We start from the raw sequence: 17796 nt of genomic DNA, 5'->3' as shown, positions 1-17796 counted from the left end.
CTGCAGTGCTAGACCGAGTGGTCTTTCCTGTATCTTTAAAACTGTTTGCTCATTGCCAGATCATTGATGGACTTAACTGTTCTCAAAAGGATTCTCTCTCTCTCTTTGGCACTGTTTCCCCCCCTCTTTTGAATCCAAGGCAACTTCCGGCAATGACCGCCTTGCAGACTCTCCACCTCCGGAACACACAACGGACTCAGAGCAACCTACCCACCAGCCTGGAAGGCTTAACCAATCTAGCTGGTACGAGCTCTGTAGGATGCAATTGGGATTTTGGCTGGGGTCCTGAGCAAGGGCTTTTCTTTCCCGCATCTTGGAATCTTGTGGGACCCTGCTGTCCACGGGTAGCTCAGCCAGAGTCCGCCTGCGTGACCGTCTTCATTTTCTGCACCCAGATGTGGACCTCTCCTGTAACGACTTGAGTCGGATCCCCGAGTGTCTCTACACCTTGGCCAACCTGCGGCGTCTCAACCTGTGCAGCAACCAGATTAGCGAGCTATCCCTCTGCATTGACCAGTGGACTCAGCTAGAGACCCTCAACTTGTCAAGAAATCAACTCACCTCTCTGCCTGTAGGTAGCAGTCCTTGGGGCTTATTGACGTATGGGTTTATTCTGTGCATTTGGTGATGGAAGGGGGTGCAGAGTTCTGGAAGCGAGGGGGGAGACTTTTGCCCCTGGGGTGGAGCTTCAAAGGGCAAGGACATGGCTTTAGGTGGCAGCAAGGAGAGGTGCCCAGAGTCCGTACTGAGGCTGGCCAGAGGCTGTGGGTGGCTGTGACTTTTACTGAGCCTAGGTTTGCCTGTTCGTTAAGGTCTGAGGCCCTCCTCTCGGTACCTCCTGCTGTGAGTAGTCCAGGTTAGCATGTATAGGCCTTTCTTTGTCCTCCTGCTTATTTTTGTCCCTTTCCTTTCTAGTCTGCTGTTTGCAAGCTGACCAAGCTGAAGAAGCTTTACTTGAATTCCAACAAGCTGGATTTTGATGGTATTCCCTCAGGCATCGGGAAGCTGGTCAACCTGGAGGAATTTATGGCTGCCAACAACAACCTCGAGCTCATCCCAGAAAGCCTCTGTCGGTATGCTGCAAGCCAACCCACCCCCTTTCTCAAACACCCTAGTCCAGAGCAGCTGGAGCGGAAATCTCTCCTGACAGACTCGGGGGCAGGATTACGCGTTCTGCCTTTTGCTTAATGGAAAGTCTGAGGGTGCAGGACGCTCTTCAAGTGCTGAACCAAGCCCTTGTGGCCCTGTAAGGTGCCCCAGATGGCACGCTGACTAGAAATTGTGTCTAGCTCTTCTGAGGAAAAGCAGGGGCTTAAATTAAAAAAAAATGGCTTCTGTGCAGTGTCTCATTCTCCTATATCTGAAGGAAAAGACACCCAGGACTTTTTCCTCACAGAGGTAGCAACTAATCCTAAAAGCACCCAAATTTTATAACTGATGAATACCTTCCACAAACCCTCACATGTGAAGCTGAGAGAGAAGGTGGTGTTGCACCATCTGCGTCAAGCCAGTTCCACTCAGTCGGCCTTGTTCTGTGGCTAGAGTGATGCCACCCTTTGACTGCTGCATGGCCATATGTCCATCATGCACACCTTCTCCTTTGTGGCCAATTTCAGGACTGATGTTTTGAGCGTCTGGGACTTGGTTTTCAAGTCCGTTTTGCTTGCTGTGAAAGAATCTTGCAAAACAGGTGTTAAAATAGACTTTCCTCTGCCTGAAACCTTGCTGCCAGACAGAACAAACAATCCCGAGCTAGAGGGAGAGGTAGACTGCCTTGGGCTGAGGCAGCTTCTGACCTTTGTGTGTGTGTTTACTGGAGTTTCTTTTCCCACAGGTGCTCCAAGCTAAGGAAGTTGGTTTTGAACAAGAACCGGCTAGTCACCCTGCCTGAGGCGGTGCACTTCCTGACGGAGATTGAGGTGAGGTTTTTGGAATGGAACCAGTTACAGGAACAGAAAACCTTATTTGTTGTTCCTCGGATTGGCTCAGGGTTGGGGAGGGCAAGATCATTTGCATGGGGGGCACCATTCCAGACCCTGGTGAGCTTTACTTAAGGCCGCTTGAAGAAAATAGTAAAATAAGCCTAGAAGATAAATGTAATGTTTCTTGAACCCAGTGAGGTTAAGGTCTGCAGTCTATGGCTCACAATCCAGATATAGCTCAGTAGGGAACCTAATAGGGCTACTTAAAAGATAAAAGGAAATCTTTAAGCTGAGGTATATTGGAGGGGCAGGTCGGATTCTAGAACAGCCCATCTGGGAAAGGAACAGCAAGCACAGATTTTTTTGTGGGGCAAAAGGGCTTCTTAGAGATGCTTTACAGGAAGGATAACGACAGAAGTAAGCAGTTGCCAGGAATCCCGAGTGTGAACTGTGTACAGATTGATGCCAACAATTGCGCAGGGTGCTCCTTTATGACTTAATGTGAGACTTTGTGTGTTCCACTTCCTAATAAAGGCCTCACAATAAGCAGAGTTCAGGCTGTGGACACTCAAACGTGTTGATTAATAATATGAAATGATCAGTAGTTGTTGTATATATTCAGTTGCACTGACAGTCCTTATTCTGGCTCTTTGTCAGTCGCTTGCTCTGAATTCTAAGATAGTATGACTCTTTAATTGTAAAAAGTGGCAGATCTCTGTGACAAGAGTTCCTCCACTTCTTCTGTGGTGCTTTACCAAGTTTTTAAAAACTTGTGTAACATGTTTGAATTTCCTACCCGAGTGATATCTTAGTATGTGGCACTAAAATTACAGAGTATTGTGAGCAAGCTCACAAAATGGGTCCCAAGCCCGAGGAGTTCCAGTCTAAATTCTTTTAAGACTAACCGACTTTATTGTAGCATAAGCTTTCGAGAGCCACAGCTCTCTTCAGATGCATGCTTCTGACGAAGAGAGCAGTGGCTCTTGAAAGCTTATGCTACAATAAAAAGTTGGCTAGTCTTAAAGGTGCTAGTGGACTCTTTGCTATTTTGCTCCTGCAGACTAACATGGCTAACTCCTCTGAGTCTAAATTCTGACAATGGAGGCAGTGATGTAGGTAGAGGCAGGGAGCAGAAAAAAAGCATACCTGTGAACCGATACAGTGGCCTGACCTTACAGGGACTAAAAGATTATGATGAGTTTTGGGGAGTGGGTTGGAAGGAAGGGAGAGGTGGCACCATGCCAGAGCAGTATTCCGCACACTTTGGATAATGCACTTTCAATGCACTTTATCAACGTTTGAGGTGGATTTTTTGTTCCGCACACAAAAAATTCGTTCCATATGATCTGTAAAGAGGATTGGATGTGCATTATCCAACATGTGCAGAATCAGCCAAAGAGAGTTCTAGGCCCAAGGGACAGTAAAAGATGAAGGCTGCTTGATCCTTGTTCCCTTAGCTTTTAACCTGTTGCCTTCTCGTTTCTGGAATTGAATTTTTGCCATCTCCCCCTGCTCTTCCCTTCCATAGATCCTAGATGTCCGCGAGAATCCCAGCCTGGTGATGCCCCCCAAGCCGGTGGACAGAACCTCCGAGTGGTATAACATCGACTTCTCTCTGCAGAACCAGCTCCGGCTGGCTGGTGCCTCTCCGGCTACTGTGGCGGCTGCCGGAGCAGGTGAGCTTGGAAGGGTCTCATCCTTAATTTACGTGGGGTTTCCCTTTTGGGTAGATTTTGGTTTACAGCAGTTTTCCCCAAATTTGATGGGCCAAGGTGCTCTTCTGAGTTAAAATTGGAAATCCATTTCCCCCTTAAATCTCCAAAAGAACTCCTCACACACCTCGACCCTGCGTTACCTCCAAGTGGAAAGGGTCCGGCCCAGAGTTGTAACTCATGCAGAGGTGCAATACAAAGCAGCCAATTCTTAAGAGTCCGTGGATCAGGAAGGATATTTATTTGGTTCGATATTTATAATCTGCTATTCTTCGAGTGAGATCACAAAATGACTTACAACGTCATTCTTATTTCCTCCATTATATTCTCACAATGACAACCCTGTGAAGTAGGTTAGGCTGAGAGTGTTTGACTGGACGAAAGTCACCCAGCAAACTTCCGTGGCAGAGTAGATTTTGGAACCCGGGTCTCCCAGACCCTAGTCTGATGTTCGAACTGTTACATATGCTAGTTGCCAGATGTTCTTAAAACACACCATTAACAAACATTCTGTGGCTTTCCTGTATACTCATAGAATGCTAAAATATAACCATTCCTGAACAAGGTTTTGATTAAAACTCAGTTCAAATGTTTGTGGTTCCTAGTATGCCTTATTTATTTCATTCATTTATACCCTTCTTTCCTAGCTGATGGGGCCCCAAAGTGGCTGGCATCTTTTTCTCTCTCCTCCATTTCATCCTCACTACAACCTTGTGAGATATGCTAGGCTGAGACAGAGCAACTGGCCCAAGGTCCCACCGGCTGGCATCTTAGATATTTCTTACCTTTCTTACACATATCCTATGCCTGAATTTTAATTTTACATACATGAGCAATAGGCCTTGCTTGCTCATTCTTAAACACACCAGCAACCCAAACCAGATGAGAAAGGACTTTTACTTCTCTCCTGCATTATGTCTTTTCCCACTGGAGGACCATGAACACTGCAGTTCCATTGCACAGTACTGAGAAAAACTCTTGGGATACTAGCCCTGGGGCGGGGGGGGGGGGCGGGTTAAAGGGAAGGTTGGGGTCCTTCCCCCCTCCAAAAACTTTTCAGTGTCAAGAATCAGTATCTCCCCCCCCCCCACACACTCCCTGTTCTCAGGAAGCAGCCCAAAGGACCCCCTGGCCCGGAAGATGCGCTTGCGGAGGCGCAAGGACTCCACACAGGACGACCAGGCCAAGCAAGTGCTGAAGGGCATGTCGGACGTGGCCCAGGAGAAAAACAAGAAGATGGAGGTAGGAATCCGTGTGCAAGGTGGTGTGTCTGCGCATAGGGGTGGCCTGGAGTGGTTCAGCGGTGGTGTAGGAAACAGGAAGGCTGCACAGCATGTAGAAGGCCTTAATGGTGGGTGCAGAATTTTGGTGACCTTTGGGGAAATGGGTCCTCACGAAGATGTGCTCAGCTGGGGACAGGTGGAGTCTGTGAACTGAGAATCCTTGTGCAGCTTCTGGCCTCTGTACAAGATCTGTGCCAAGGGAAAAGGACAGAACTATTAAGACTTTTTCCTTGTGCGGGGGCCCCCCCACAAGTGTTTTTTCTATGGTGTTGACCCCACTCCTTCACTCTCCTCCTCTGGCCAACTAGGAAAACGGGGATTTGAAATACACCGATCCAAAGACCCGCCGGTGGGACCAGAGCTTGGAGAAGCCACAGCTCAATTACTCGGAGTTCTTCACAGAGGATGTAGGGCAGCTTCCAGGTGTCTCCATCTGGCATATTGAGAACTTTGTGCCTGTCATGGTGGACGAGACCTTCCATGGGAAGTTCTACGAGGCTGATTGCTACATCGTGTTGAAGGTGAGAGGAAGATTTTGATGATGGCTGAAGCTGTTGGCCTAGACGAGCCAGCAGGGAATGATTTTTTTTTCACAGCAAAACGACACTCTTGTGAGTTCTGAACAGAGGTAGCTCTGAACTGGGGACTTTCTTTAGTCTCTTTTTTCACTTTTGTCACCACACAGCTGACCTGTTTTAGGCTTATAACCCAGCCTAGGCTCAAAGAGAGAGATTTGGCAGAGTGATTACAGTGTTGGACAAGGATCTGGGAAATCCTGGCTCAAGTCCTCACTCTGCCATGGAAGTTCGCTGGGTGATCTTGGGTCCTTTGCTCTCTCTCAGCTTAACTTATCTCAAAGTTTGTCATGAGGTTAAAATGGAAAACGTTGATGTAAGCCTCTTTGGGTTCCCAATGCAGAGAAAAGTGAGATAGAAGTATATAAATAAATAAATAAATTTCAGGCCTGGATCCAGGTTTGAATCTGAGTCTCCCAAGCCTCTGTCCACCACATCACAGAGAGAGAGAAAATATAGGAATTAAACATGGCCTTAATTTGTGGTTTGCTGCCATATGCAAGCACAGTTAGGGAGCCTTTCCACCCGTCACCTCTGTGTTGCCCTGACTTGTTGACTTCCCATTAGTTGCTCCATGCTGTCATTTGGGACCGGGAGACATTGTTGCAGCATTTCCAAGTCTGTGATTCTGTGGTTACTAGCCAGCCACACCTGGACAGGTCCTGACTCTTGGTCCAACGGGGATTATTGTTCCTTCCCAGACGTTGCTAGATGACAGCGGATCCTTGAACTGGGAGATCTACTACTGGATCGGTCAGGAGGCCTCGCTTGATAAAAAAGCCTGTGCGGCCATACACGCTGTCAACTTGCGCAATTACCTGGGGGCCGAGTGCCGCACTATCCGGGAGGAGATGGGGGATGAAAGCGACGAATTCAGCCAGGTGAGGGACGTCTTTCTGCCTTGTGGAGGATTCTTTGCATGGGGAAGAAGCTGGCTCTGAGGATGCGGCATTAATCATGCAAATTTAAAGAATAAGACTCATAGATTTAGAAAAGAAGAGGAGAGAGGGCGGAATGAAAACAAAAGCATTTTGCATATAATATTTGTTAGGGCTGCATACTTAAATAGATTAACCAACTGAGTTTTTAGTTGCTTGATCTATGTACGTTTGCAGCCCTTTCAACTCAAAGCTTTACTTGATTCCTCAGTGGGGGATACATTTTAATCAGCACAGAATAAAAAGCAAGTACGGAAAACGGCATTTCCCTCCTTACACAAAGTGGTCATGTGTAATTTAATTGCCAGGTTCACTTTTGCATTCCTTCAATATATCCATAAGGGCCCTGAGTTCAGATTCTTACCATTAAAGCCAGTATGTGCTTGTAGCACAAGCTGTATAAACTTTAATTGATAGGTGTGTTAAAATGCAGGGCTGAAGACAGTGGCCTTTTGCCAAGTAGCCCTTTGGGGCTGAAGCACCAGAGCTCCATGGAAGTTACAGGCTAAAGTCTGGTAGGAAGCAGAGAACAGCAGGGAAGAGAGAAAAGGATATGAATGCAATTGCAGGGCTCCTGCATCAGGAAACCTGTTTTGTTTTGAGCAGAGGGTTTTGCAAGGGGAAACGAGTAGCACTGATTGTTTTTTGCTTTTTAAAAACCATTTGAACTTCTTTTGTTATGGCTTGGCTTGGCAGGTATTTGATCATGAGATCTCATACATCGAAGGTGGCACACCCAGTGGCTTCTTCACTGTGGAGGACGCTCAGTATATCACCAGGTAAGGACATCTCAGCCCCCTTGGCCTGACCACACAAACACGTTTTTCCAGAGATGAAGCTCAGCCTTGGATAATACCTCTGAACATTGTCAGAGTTCCTTTCTTTCACTGGCCTTCCCTAACATTGAGATAACGTCACCTCCTGGGTGTTGCTGGCCCCTTCCTGATCCTCCCAGGTGAGTTTGGGAGCCCAAATTTGGAGGTCGCTTAACTCTTGAAACCAGCTGGGTGACCTGGGGTCAGTCACAGTTTCTCGGAGCTCTCTCAGCCTCACTAACCTCACAGAATGATTGTCATGAGGATAATAACAACACACTTTGTAAACCGCTTTGAGTGGGCGTTCAGTTGTCCTGAAGGGCGGTATATATATCAGATGTTAAATCAAATGAAATTATGTTTGTTTTACTTTCATTTATTATATTGTTTTATATTAATTTTCCTTTATGAGGACCCAAAGCAACATACACTATCATTCTCTCCTCTTCCATTGTATCCCCATTGTATCCCCACAACAACCCTGTGAGGTAGGTGAGGCTGAGAGCATGTGACCGGCTCAAGGTCACTTGGCGATCTTCTATGGCAGAATTAGAATTTTAATACAGGTTTCCCAGATCCTTGTCTAACAGTAACCACTGCTTCACCCTGGCTTTCCTTTTCTTTTGCCCTTGTAGCTCTCAGTTTCTCTCTTTCCCTTTCTTAATGGCAGGGCCTCTGTCTTTCTGCCAACCCTGCCTTTTCTCTCCTGAGGAATCAGTGCTAGCAGTTTGAGAGCAGCTTCATTTTTGCAGTCTAGAGAAGTTTTTCTTTCTTTTTTTTTTTAAATCGGGCAATGCCCCCTTTTCCTGCAGCTTCCAGTTTGAATTGTGGCTTCTGGTCATGAGAATGATTTTGTTTTCCAATTCAGGCTTTATCGAGTGTATGGTCAGAAGAACATCAAACTGGAACCGGTGCCCCTGAAGGCTGTCTCCCTGGATCCTCGGTAAATATGCTGGGGGACATGAGAGTCCAAGATGATCTCAAAGGCGGTGGACGGCGTGCTTTCCAAACAAAGCCTGCTGGGCCTCTGTAGGTGGAAGTTTACGCACGACTGGCCCCATCCAAACACCCCCATGCAGAGGCTACTAGTTCTGCTGATACCACGTTTGAACAGACATGAACTGTGCTTCCAAGACCTAGAAGCAGAGGCTAGTTCTTTTCTGGAAAGAAGAATCTAGAGTTGGCAGGGTAATTTGACAAAATAGGCATAACTGGCTGGTGGATCAAGCCCCAATACATGCAGATGGCAACGTTGCCTCTTGCCAAGGCCTAGTAGCCTTGGGTGCTGCTGGTGGTGATTCTTTCTCACCCATCCCAGTCCCAAATGAAATGAAGGGAGACCTCCAGGAATCCTTGTGAGTCAAATATACCTGAGGTTGGATTGTGCACAGCGGCAAGGGAAGGCCTCTTTGGAAAGAGTTTTGTTATTCAGTTCCAGAGGATCCAGAGCAGTTAGCCGTGTTAGTCTGTAGTTGCAAAATAGTAAAGAGTCCAGTAGCACCTTTAAGACTAACCAACTTTATTGTAGCATAAGCTTTCGAGAACCACAGCTCTCTTCATCAGATGCATGGAGGGTATGAAGAAACGTGTCAGAGATATACAGGTGGTGAGGGGAGGGGGGAGAGGGTGCAGGGAGTGAGGACCATGTAGATGCAAATCAGTTGCAAAAGTCATGAAAGAGGTGGAGTGCACAATCCAGGCTGGGTGTTCCTGAGGAGAATCTTATACCTGAAGTCAAAACGGGAGTCTGTATTTCCCAGATACAATTGAGAGAGGTTTTGTTTAGGGCAGACCCCTGTAGGTTGACAGTTAAGCTTGTGGTATCTCCTGGTTACAGAAAGGGCAGTGCGTGAATCTCTTGCTTTTCCCTCCCACCTCTTTTCCTGGAACTTCTCAGGTTCGTTTTCCTATTGGACCATGGCCTGGAGATCTACATCTGGAGGGGGAGCCAGGCCACCTTGAGTTGGACCACCAAAGCCAGGTAAGCCCCAAACAAGCTTTGCCCCTTTCCCTCCAGCTTCCCCTTTCCCCATGAGGTAACCCTCACAGACTCTGTGGGTCCTAATTTTTTTCACAGGGTGGTTGTAGCGTGTGTGTGTGTGGGGTCGCATATACCACCTGGAGCTCCTTGGGGAAGGAATAAAAATATTTAAAAATAGAAGGGATGATGCAGTTCTAAAAATGTATGATGAACCCTTGCATCATGTCCCTGGTTGCATTTCTTAGGAAGCTTAAGGAAAGAATGTGGCTTTGTATGTCATTAGCTTGCTGTCTTGCAATGCTAATATTGCCTCCTGTCTGGCAGGGACAGACTAGGGACTCAAGCAGAGACAAACCTTCCCCAACACCCAGTCCCTGAGAGAGTTTAACCACTCAGGCCACATAATAACTTCTGAATACATAGTGGGTGTCCTGCCACCAAGCAGTTGGCTCTTTTCCTTGCTAAACCTTTCTGGGAATCAATCTCCTTCCCAATTCCTCCATTCCCTCCCCACTCCAGGCTCTTTGCAGAGAAGATCAACAAAAATGAGCGGAAGGGGAAGGCGGAAATCATCCTGTTGAGCCAAACCCAGGAGACACCTGAGTTCTGGGACGTCCTTGGGGGGCAGCCAGAAGAGATCAAGGCGAATGTCCCCGATGACTTCAGGGCCCCTAAGCCCAAGCTCTATAAGGTGGGAAGAATGATTCTAGATCTGCCCCATGAGCCAGAGATCCCAAGTCTTCCAGCATCCTTTGAATATAAATTTCAGGAGCACTTCCACCCTTGTCCAACTTTGCCTGATTGAAATTGTTCTCCTGCTTGCTGCTATTCGACGGGGGAAACAACCAGACACCGATCCTTTTCTTTGTTTACTTCTTTTGTAGCCCACCTTTCTTACTGAGACTCAAGGCATAGTGTTATCCTGGTGTTAGCCTCAGTCTGAATCCTGTTTACACTTGGTTTCTATTACCATTTTGAAAATGCTTGGAGGGCCTTACTTTAAATTGATTGATTAATTTTTATGTATTCAAATACCCATATCTTCCTTTTCTTGTGGTCAGTGGTTGGATCTTTTTGCATTCCTTCTTTCTTGACCCTTTGACCACCATTGGGATAAAGCCTAGGATTAATTTTTTTTTTCATCCAAGAAGTACTCTTAAGTCTGGCTTGGGGCATTTCAAGCAATAACATTTTTGGGTACCAAAATCTGGTAGAATCTGTAAATCATGGTGTTCTGGTTTGAAGATCCGTGCAGGTGTTACTCAAACCACCTTTTTGGGGAACAGGAACTTTTCTGGCTTCTTTCATTATCCAACACCAAATTAATTAATTAATCTACTGTGGGCGCCCATTTTTACTCTATCCTTCGAGGCTGACCTTAGATTTTTATTTTAAAATCAATGGGCTGGACTGACCTTAAGAGTTTGGGATGGGGGGAAAATAGTAATAACACTTGGGAAGCTTTTGAATAGAATGTGCCCAGAATGGTCAGGACCCAAATGGGTGGGCTTTTTATTGTCTTTGCCCCCTATCCACTCCCCCCACCAACTTCTTCACTTCCCTCACAGGTTGGCTTAGGGTTGGGATACCTGGAGCTGCCCCAGATCAACTACAAGCTGTCTGTAGAACACAAGAAGAGGCCCAGCGTGGATCTGCTCCCAGAGATGAGATTGGTAAAAACAACAAGGAGGTTGTGGGGTGTCAAAAAGAAGGTTTTCTCTCTCCTAGCAATTCCCTGAAATGCCTTAGGGACATCCCCCTAGGGCTGTAATGCTAAGCACGCTTGAAGCTGTGACAAGATGTGGGAATAGTCAGTGACCTCCAAAGGTTTTAAAAAGGGTCCTCAACCTACTTGAACCAGTAGACAAGTTTGGGATTCCGAGGACAACAAAATGGCAGCCATGGGGGCTGGGGCCAGTTCCACATCTGAGGCAGCTGTTTTGAAAGGAATGCTCTCTGCAGACCCAAAGCGGCCCTCTTGGGATCTTCTGAAGTACTTCTTGCTCCAAAGAGGTGGAGGAAAGGCAAGATTGGCCCTTAGCTTTACAGAAGAGATGCTTTCACCAGGGAACACAGCAGCAGGCACCCACAAGCACCACTGATTGTTAGACAGATGCAGACAGGAGGAGCAATCTGTCATTGATAAGGGGGCCATGAGAGCTAAACCGAACCTCCAGAGATCATGTACCTCTAAATGCCAAATAGGCAAGGGCTTTTCCAAGCCATCTGACTGGCTTCTTTTTGTTTGAAATGGGACATTGGGCCGGAAGGACCTTTGGTCTGATACATCAATCATTGTGGCCTGTTCTTGAAATCAAGATTTCCAGCAAGCCTTTTGACACTTGACCTTTTTGAGAACTCTGTTCTTACGCCTCTGGGTAACTGCAATGGATGTTGGTTGTCAGTTTGGGATTTGGTGAGAGCCAGTGTGAGGTAGTGGTTAAGAGCAGCGGGACTCTAATCTGGAGAACCGAGTTTGATTCCCCACTCCTCTGCTTGAAGACAGGTGGGTGACCTTGGGTCAGTCACAGCTCTCCAGAGCTCTCTCAGCCCCATCCACCTCACAGGGTGATTGTTTTGGGGATAATAACATACTTTGTAAACCGCTCTGCGTGTCCTGAAGGGCATTATATAAATTGAATGTTGTTGTTGTTATTTCCATCCCCCTATCTGCCTTCTCTTTTCTGTAGCTTCAGAGCTTGCTGGACACCAAGTCTGTCTACATCCTGGACTGCTGGTCGGATGTTTTCATCTGGATTGGCCGGAAGTCTCCTCGCCTGGTGCGGGCAGCTGCCCTCAAGCTGGGTCAAGAGCTCTGCAGCATGCTCCACCGGCCCAAACATGCCTTGGTCATCCGCAACCTGGAGGGCACCGAATGCCAGGTGGGGGATCCATGTGGGATGAGTGTAGAGAGATCTAAGCAAGACATCAACTTGGGCTGAGGGGATGGTTAGGATTAGCTGGCCAAGGTAGACCCAGAAGAGGAGAATTGGATCTACAGAACCAAAAGGAGGATGGGAACCTGGGTTCAGTTGGGGAATTTTTCAGGCATGCGAGCTGAGATTATACACTGCGTTCCCATGTTCTCCATGAAGCTCAAGGCAAAATAGTAAAGGTTTAAGGAATCCCAGAGTCCAGGCCATGTAATGCCAGGTTAGCAAGAGACTTTGTGCAGGGGTTCAAAGACCAGATGGGGCCCAGGCAAGCATCCTTCCAGATGCAGGTCTGTAGACAGGGCCTTTTTTGTGGTTGCACCCCCTTCTCCAGTACACACTCATTTCCGAAGGCAGGAGCACTTGGAGAAGACCCTCTGGAGACAACCTCAACTGGTGTACAGGTTCTGTGGGAGGGGCTGTGGCTCAGTGGAAGAGCCTCTGCTTGGCATGCAGAAGGTCCTAGGAGGACCAAGTAGTAGGTGATGTGAAAGACCTCCGTCTGAGTTGACAGTCCTGACCTTGATGGACCAAAGGTCTGATTCAGTATCAGGCAGCCTCATATGTTCAAAGATGGTCCTTCCAATCCCTTTGCACTTCTAAGTGAAGGTGGTGAACAGTTATAAAAGGAGAGGACTGTTCCCCTTGAGCACTCTTTCCCAAAAGGGGCATAGGGTGATTCCTAATTTGTATGATTGAGGACGAGTGCAGAACTGGCACGTTGTATTTTCCTACAAGTTAATGAATACAGTCAGGTGCATCCAGTCTGTTTCGGGTGGGTTCTGTTGACACCTGGAGGTCAAACGCTTCTCCCAGAGAGAGTCCAAGGATCTGCAAACAGCCAGAGTTGGATGCAGACCGCTCCACCCATGGCACTGCTGATCTTCATTCCCCAATAGGTCTTCAAGTCCAAGTTCAAGAACTGGGATGACGTGTTGAAGGTTGATTACACTCGCAATGCCGAGGCAGTTCAACAGGTCGGTGGTATCTCAGGCAAAGTGCAGAAAGATGCGGAGAAAAAGGACCAAATGAAGGCAGACCTCACAGCTCTTTTCCTACCCCGGCAGCCGCCTATGCCCCTCAATGAGGTATGCCTTGGTACTGTGGGGATATGGGGCGAGAATGAGAAAACAAAAGTTATCAGAGGAGAACCAACTGCTGCCACCCCACCTAGCAAACTTGCCGCCCCCCTCCCAAATTCCTTGTGTAATGATCTATGCAAAATTATGCAAATGTTTCTACATTTGCCAGTTGTAGGGAACCAACCACGCAGGTCACTGAAGTCCAGCCCCCACCTCTAATGCTGGAAAACCTTCTTAGTACCTCCTGTATTCTCAACAGGCGTTTACCTATGCCTGCCTGTCTTTCATGCCCATCTTTGTGCTGTGAAAGCTAGAAACTTGCTCTTTTAAACAGGAAGTTGGATTTCTCACAGTTCCAAAATGTGCATGCTTTTATTTCTGTGCAGTGGTGGCATGGAATCCTAGCTTGTGCTTTGGAATCTCTTGATTTCCAGGGACTCTCTTCAATGTCACATTTCCCTATTCACCCTTTGAAAACAAACACACACATAAGCGACAAGTATCCCTAAGACTCGGTTGTTTTATAAGGCTGAAATAGTCTCATGCAATGAGGAGGATTCCACTTCTATAAGAAGACGATTCTTCAGCTGTAATATTTGGCGAGCCAGTGGAAGTAGATTCTCTTATTTTATTTACTTGATTCATAGTCCGCCTTTCTCGCCGAGACTCAAGGTGAATTACGCAGGGTAAAAAAAATGCAAATAGTGTGAGATATCCAGTAGTGTGAGACGATGGCAATAGGACTAGATTTTCAAAAGTTTAAAAACAATGTGAATGTCAGGCTAGAACCAGGGAGGGTTCAAATCCCACTCTGCCCCAGGTATCACTGGCTGATTCCTACTATGACGTTACCACCCATTTCTCTCTCGGCGACAGGCGGAGCAGCTCATGGAGGAATGGAACGAAGACTTGGATGGCATGGAGGGCTTTGTCTTGGAAGGCAAGAAGTTTGCCCGCCTGCCAGAGGAGGAGTTTGGGCACTTTCACACTCAGGATTGCTATGTCTTCTTGTGCCGGTAAACTTCTCCGTTTTTCCTCCTGCACTTGCCCAGGAAAATAACAGAGGTTTTTTGTGACCTCAGCCATCATGGTGTGTGTGTGGAAGGGGGAGGGACCAGGACTGTGCTGCTGTAAGTTGCTGCTAGGACCCAGACACCTCTTTTTAAGGGTGGTCCTTTTCATTTTACCAAAGCTGTTGTTGAAGGCGGACATCACCAGGGTTCTTAGAGGAACCATTCGCTGTGAAGCTTCTCTTTCAGAAAAGAGGGTTGGCTCATCCTTTTCCTCCATGGCTGCCACTTGACTATGGTTCATGAGCTTGCCCAAGTGAACAGTAGTTGCTGCTACCACCCACCACCACCCCAAAGGAGGAGAGGGCAGAGGAATGTGCGACAGCTGTCTGGGAGGGTGAGCATGGTGCCATGGCAGCCACTGTTTGGCCACCTGCATCTCAGCCTTGCTTGGGAGAAAGCCCCCCAGACAGCCTCTTGTTGAGGCTGCCTGGAACTGGCTCTGGTGTGTTAAACAGTAAACATGAGCAGGTGACAATTTCGATAAGCCGCCACCTGCATATTGAGCTATGGACCGCCACAATCACAGAGATGCTCGATCTGGTGGTTGAGCTAAAAGATAGCACCTTCCCAACCTAATCCGCCAAGGGAGGACTCTGGGGAATAGTTTTTCTAAGCAAGCCTTGGCATTTCCCCTCTTCCCCCGGGGCAATTTCTGATACAACGAAGTTGGCATTTTTCTCTGCCGATGCCGCCTTAGGAAGCAGGAGCGGGCAAATGGTTGAGGCTGCTTGTGCTTGGCTTTAAGGTACTGGGTCCCTGTGGAGACTGAAGATGATGAGGAGAAGAAGAAGGGGACTGGGGCCAAAGAGACAGCTGAGGGGGAGGAGGCCGCCGAGGAGGAAGAGGAGGAGGAAGAGGAGAAGCAGCCGGAGGAGGATTTCCAGTGTGTGGTGTATTTCTGGCAGGGGCGGGAGGCCTCCAACATGGGCTGGCTGACCTTCACCTTCAGCCTCCAGAAGAAATTTGAGAATCTCTTTCCCGGCAAGCTGGAGGTGGGTGACAGAAAGAGGTTTGTGTGTATTTGTGTGCGTACATGTGCTCCAAAGAAGCAGCTTCTAACAGGGCCTCTTGGCAACGGGCCCACTGGGCCGCTGGGCATGCTCAGCAGTTGGCACCCTGGAATGCTCCAGTACTTGGAAGATTTTTTGCTTTTCGGTTGCCAAGTCTGGATTCTGTCCTCAATGGGTACCAGTTTTGCAGAAAGGTGGGATTCTCTGACCTGTAGAGAAGAGATGCTTTTGACAGCCGCTTACTGTTTTTGCATAATGTAATTTCACTGCTCTTGAATTGGGGGGGGGGGGACATGAAGTTATACAGTCCCACCCTTCCAAATCCTCTGGTCAGTAGGATTGTGGTCATCAGTCCTTCAAAAGCAACCTAATCTGCACTCCTGCCCTGCTTTTATGTGCCCTGGTTACAGAAAAGGCAACCTAGAGGATGTTGCAGCATCCCTCCAAAAAAAGGTTGAAGAGTTTGGGACTTTCTAATTTAGACAGAAGAGGATGGTGGGGTCAGGGAATGCGATGAATTGTTACAAAATTATGAATGGTGTGCATCACAAGTAATCGTTCTTCCTTATGACATTTAATGACATTTTAAAAAATCAGGTTTCCTTTTAAACTGATGACACGTAGATTCAGGAACTTTCTTTTATGAAATTTCGCTAACACAGAATTTACTGTTAAAAGATGTGGCCTAGATGGTTTTAAAAGCGAGCCCCTCTGGAATTAATTACTTTAAAAGGAGATGAGATGCAGGCGTGTCATTGTAGTGAAATGGAACCTCCACATTCATAATAATATAATATAATAATAACCATGGGTCATTTCGTAGAAAAAGAGCTGGAGGAACTCATTAGCATAACTCATTAGCATATGTCACACCCCTTGACATCGCTGGAAATGTGTCATTAGCATAACTGATTTGCATATGCCACACCTTCTGTCATCACCTATCCTGGCTGTTTTGGACCCAATCCTGGCCATTCAGGACCGAAATTGGGCCCAAAATGGCAAAAAGGGGCTGAAAATAGACGAAAAGGGGCCCAAGATGGTCAAGATTGGGCCACTGCTGAACAGGAGAGTGATCCATCACCCATCAGAGGCCCAATCCGGGCCGTTTTGGCCCCAATCCAGGACAAAACGGGCCCAAAATAGCCAAGAGTCAGGTGGGCGGGGCCTGACGTGACCTCTTTGGGGAACTGCCGGAACTGTGTTCTTGCATGGGGAATAATCACAAGGTGATTATTGTGGGGATAATAATTACATACTTTGATTTATATACCGCTCTTCAGGACAATTTAACACCCACTCAGAGCAGTTTACAAAGTATGTAATTATTATCCCCACAATAATCACCTTGTGAGGTGGGTGGGGCTGAGAGAGCTCCTAGAAGCTGTGACTCACCCAAGGTCACCCAGCTGGCTTCAAGCAGAGGAGTGGGGAATCAAACCCGGTTCTCCAGATTAGAGTCCCAGCACTCTTAATCACTATACCAGACTGGCTGTCCAGTTCAGAGGCAGTATACCTTAGCATGCTAATTGCTGGGGCAGGGGGGACAGGGCAAGAATCACAGGAGGATACCCCTTGGTTGGGGGCTTCCCTGAAGCATCTGGTTGGCCATAGTGAGAAATGAGACACTGGACAAGATAGTCCACCTGGGTCAGATCCTGCAGAGCTGTTCTTGCACATACGTGTTGTGTTTGCAAAAGCCAGATCTGCAAGTGGGGAGTGTGGATTATGAATTAGATAGAGGTGCAGTTGCCCAGACAGGTGGTGGTTGCGGATGGCTTCTGGTGAAATCGCTGGGGTAGGCAAGAGGATAAGCCAGCCTTTCGGTGGTTGGGGAGGGAGATTCAGTACCTCGCTCCATAGCTAGTAGTAGCAGAATTATGGGGGGTTGGGCAGAATCAGTGAATCTGCACCCATCTGCAAATCCTGAGAATTTTTACACAGCTTTTAAATTTCTGTTGTGCAGAATTAGAATAATCCTATAGCAGAAAACCTCTCTCTTTCTCTTCTTGTTTAACAACCTCCCAGTACCGTGAGCATCTCTCTAGCATGTTTCTGGCCAGGGACAGCGCACAGCACACCATGCTCTTAGCAAGCAGGTTCCTAATGTTCTGCTGCTCTCTTTGCAATCCTCAGGTTGTGCGCATGACGCAGCAGCAGGAGAATCCCAAATTCCTCTCCCACTTCAAGCGGAAATTCATCATCCACAAAGGGAAAAGGAAAGCCCGGGATGCCAATCTTCAGCCCAGTCTCTACCACATCCGGACCAATGGAAGTGCCCTCTGCTCCCGGTGAGATGTTCTCTCCCCAGCGCTTGGGAGGCCTTTTGGACTTTTACCCAGCAGGGTTTTAATTTCTAGCCTGGCTTTTTTAGAGCTTGAAATCTGGTCCCAGACTTCAAACTTCAGGAATCATTACAGTGCCTCTGTGCATGTGCAGAGTGCATTTCCTGTTGCATTACCCGCAATATGA

The 17796-nt window shown here is 47.4% G+C and overlaps 1 protein-coding gene across 1 annotated transcript in view; it reads left to right on the top strand.

Annotated features, from left to right (window-relative positions):
* The window catches only part of FLII (FLII actin remodeling protein), a 34209-nt gene that overhangs the window by 9062 nt on the left and 7351 nt on the right, over nt 1-17796 (top strand). Inside the window, exons 7-24 of the mRNA XM_054993317.1 lie at nt 140-243; nt 396-571; nt 916-1073; nt 1835-1919; nt 3451-3598; nt 4743-4876; nt 5226-5438; nt 6194-6373; nt 7127-7209; nt 8114-8188; nt 9143-9226; nt 9746-9917; nt 10795-10899; nt 11917-12108; nt 13059-13247; nt 14118-14257; nt 15060-15306; nt 17461-17615. Of these exons, the coding sequence (XP_054849292.1) occupies nt 140-243; nt 396-571; nt 916-1073; nt 1835-1919; nt 3451-3598; nt 4743-4876; nt 5226-5438; nt 6194-6373; nt 7127-7209; nt 8114-8188; nt 9143-9226; nt 9746-9917; nt 10795-10899; nt 11917-12108; nt 13059-13247; nt 14118-14257; nt 15060-15306; nt 17461-17615 (2640 nt within the window). The remainder of the gene's footprint in view (nt 1-139; nt 244-395; nt 572-915; nt 1074-1834; nt 1920-3450; nt 3599-4742; nt 4877-5225; nt 5439-6193; nt 6374-7126; nt 7210-8113; nt 8189-9142; nt 9227-9745; nt 9918-10794; nt 10900-11916; nt 12109-13058; nt 13248-14117; nt 14258-15059; nt 15307-17460; nt 17616-17796) is intronic.

The sequence above is a fragment of the Eublepharis macularius genome, chromosome 12, assembly GCF_028583425.1.
Source record: "Eublepharis macularius isolate TG4126 chromosome 12, MPM_Emac_v1.0, whole genome shotgun sequence".
NCBI lineage: Eukaryota > Metazoa > Chordata > Lepidosauria > Squamata > Eublepharidae > Eublepharis > Eublepharis macularius.
The sequence above is the reverse complement of the archived record's forward strand: the minus strand, read 5'-3'. Positions and strand labels throughout refer to the sequence as shown.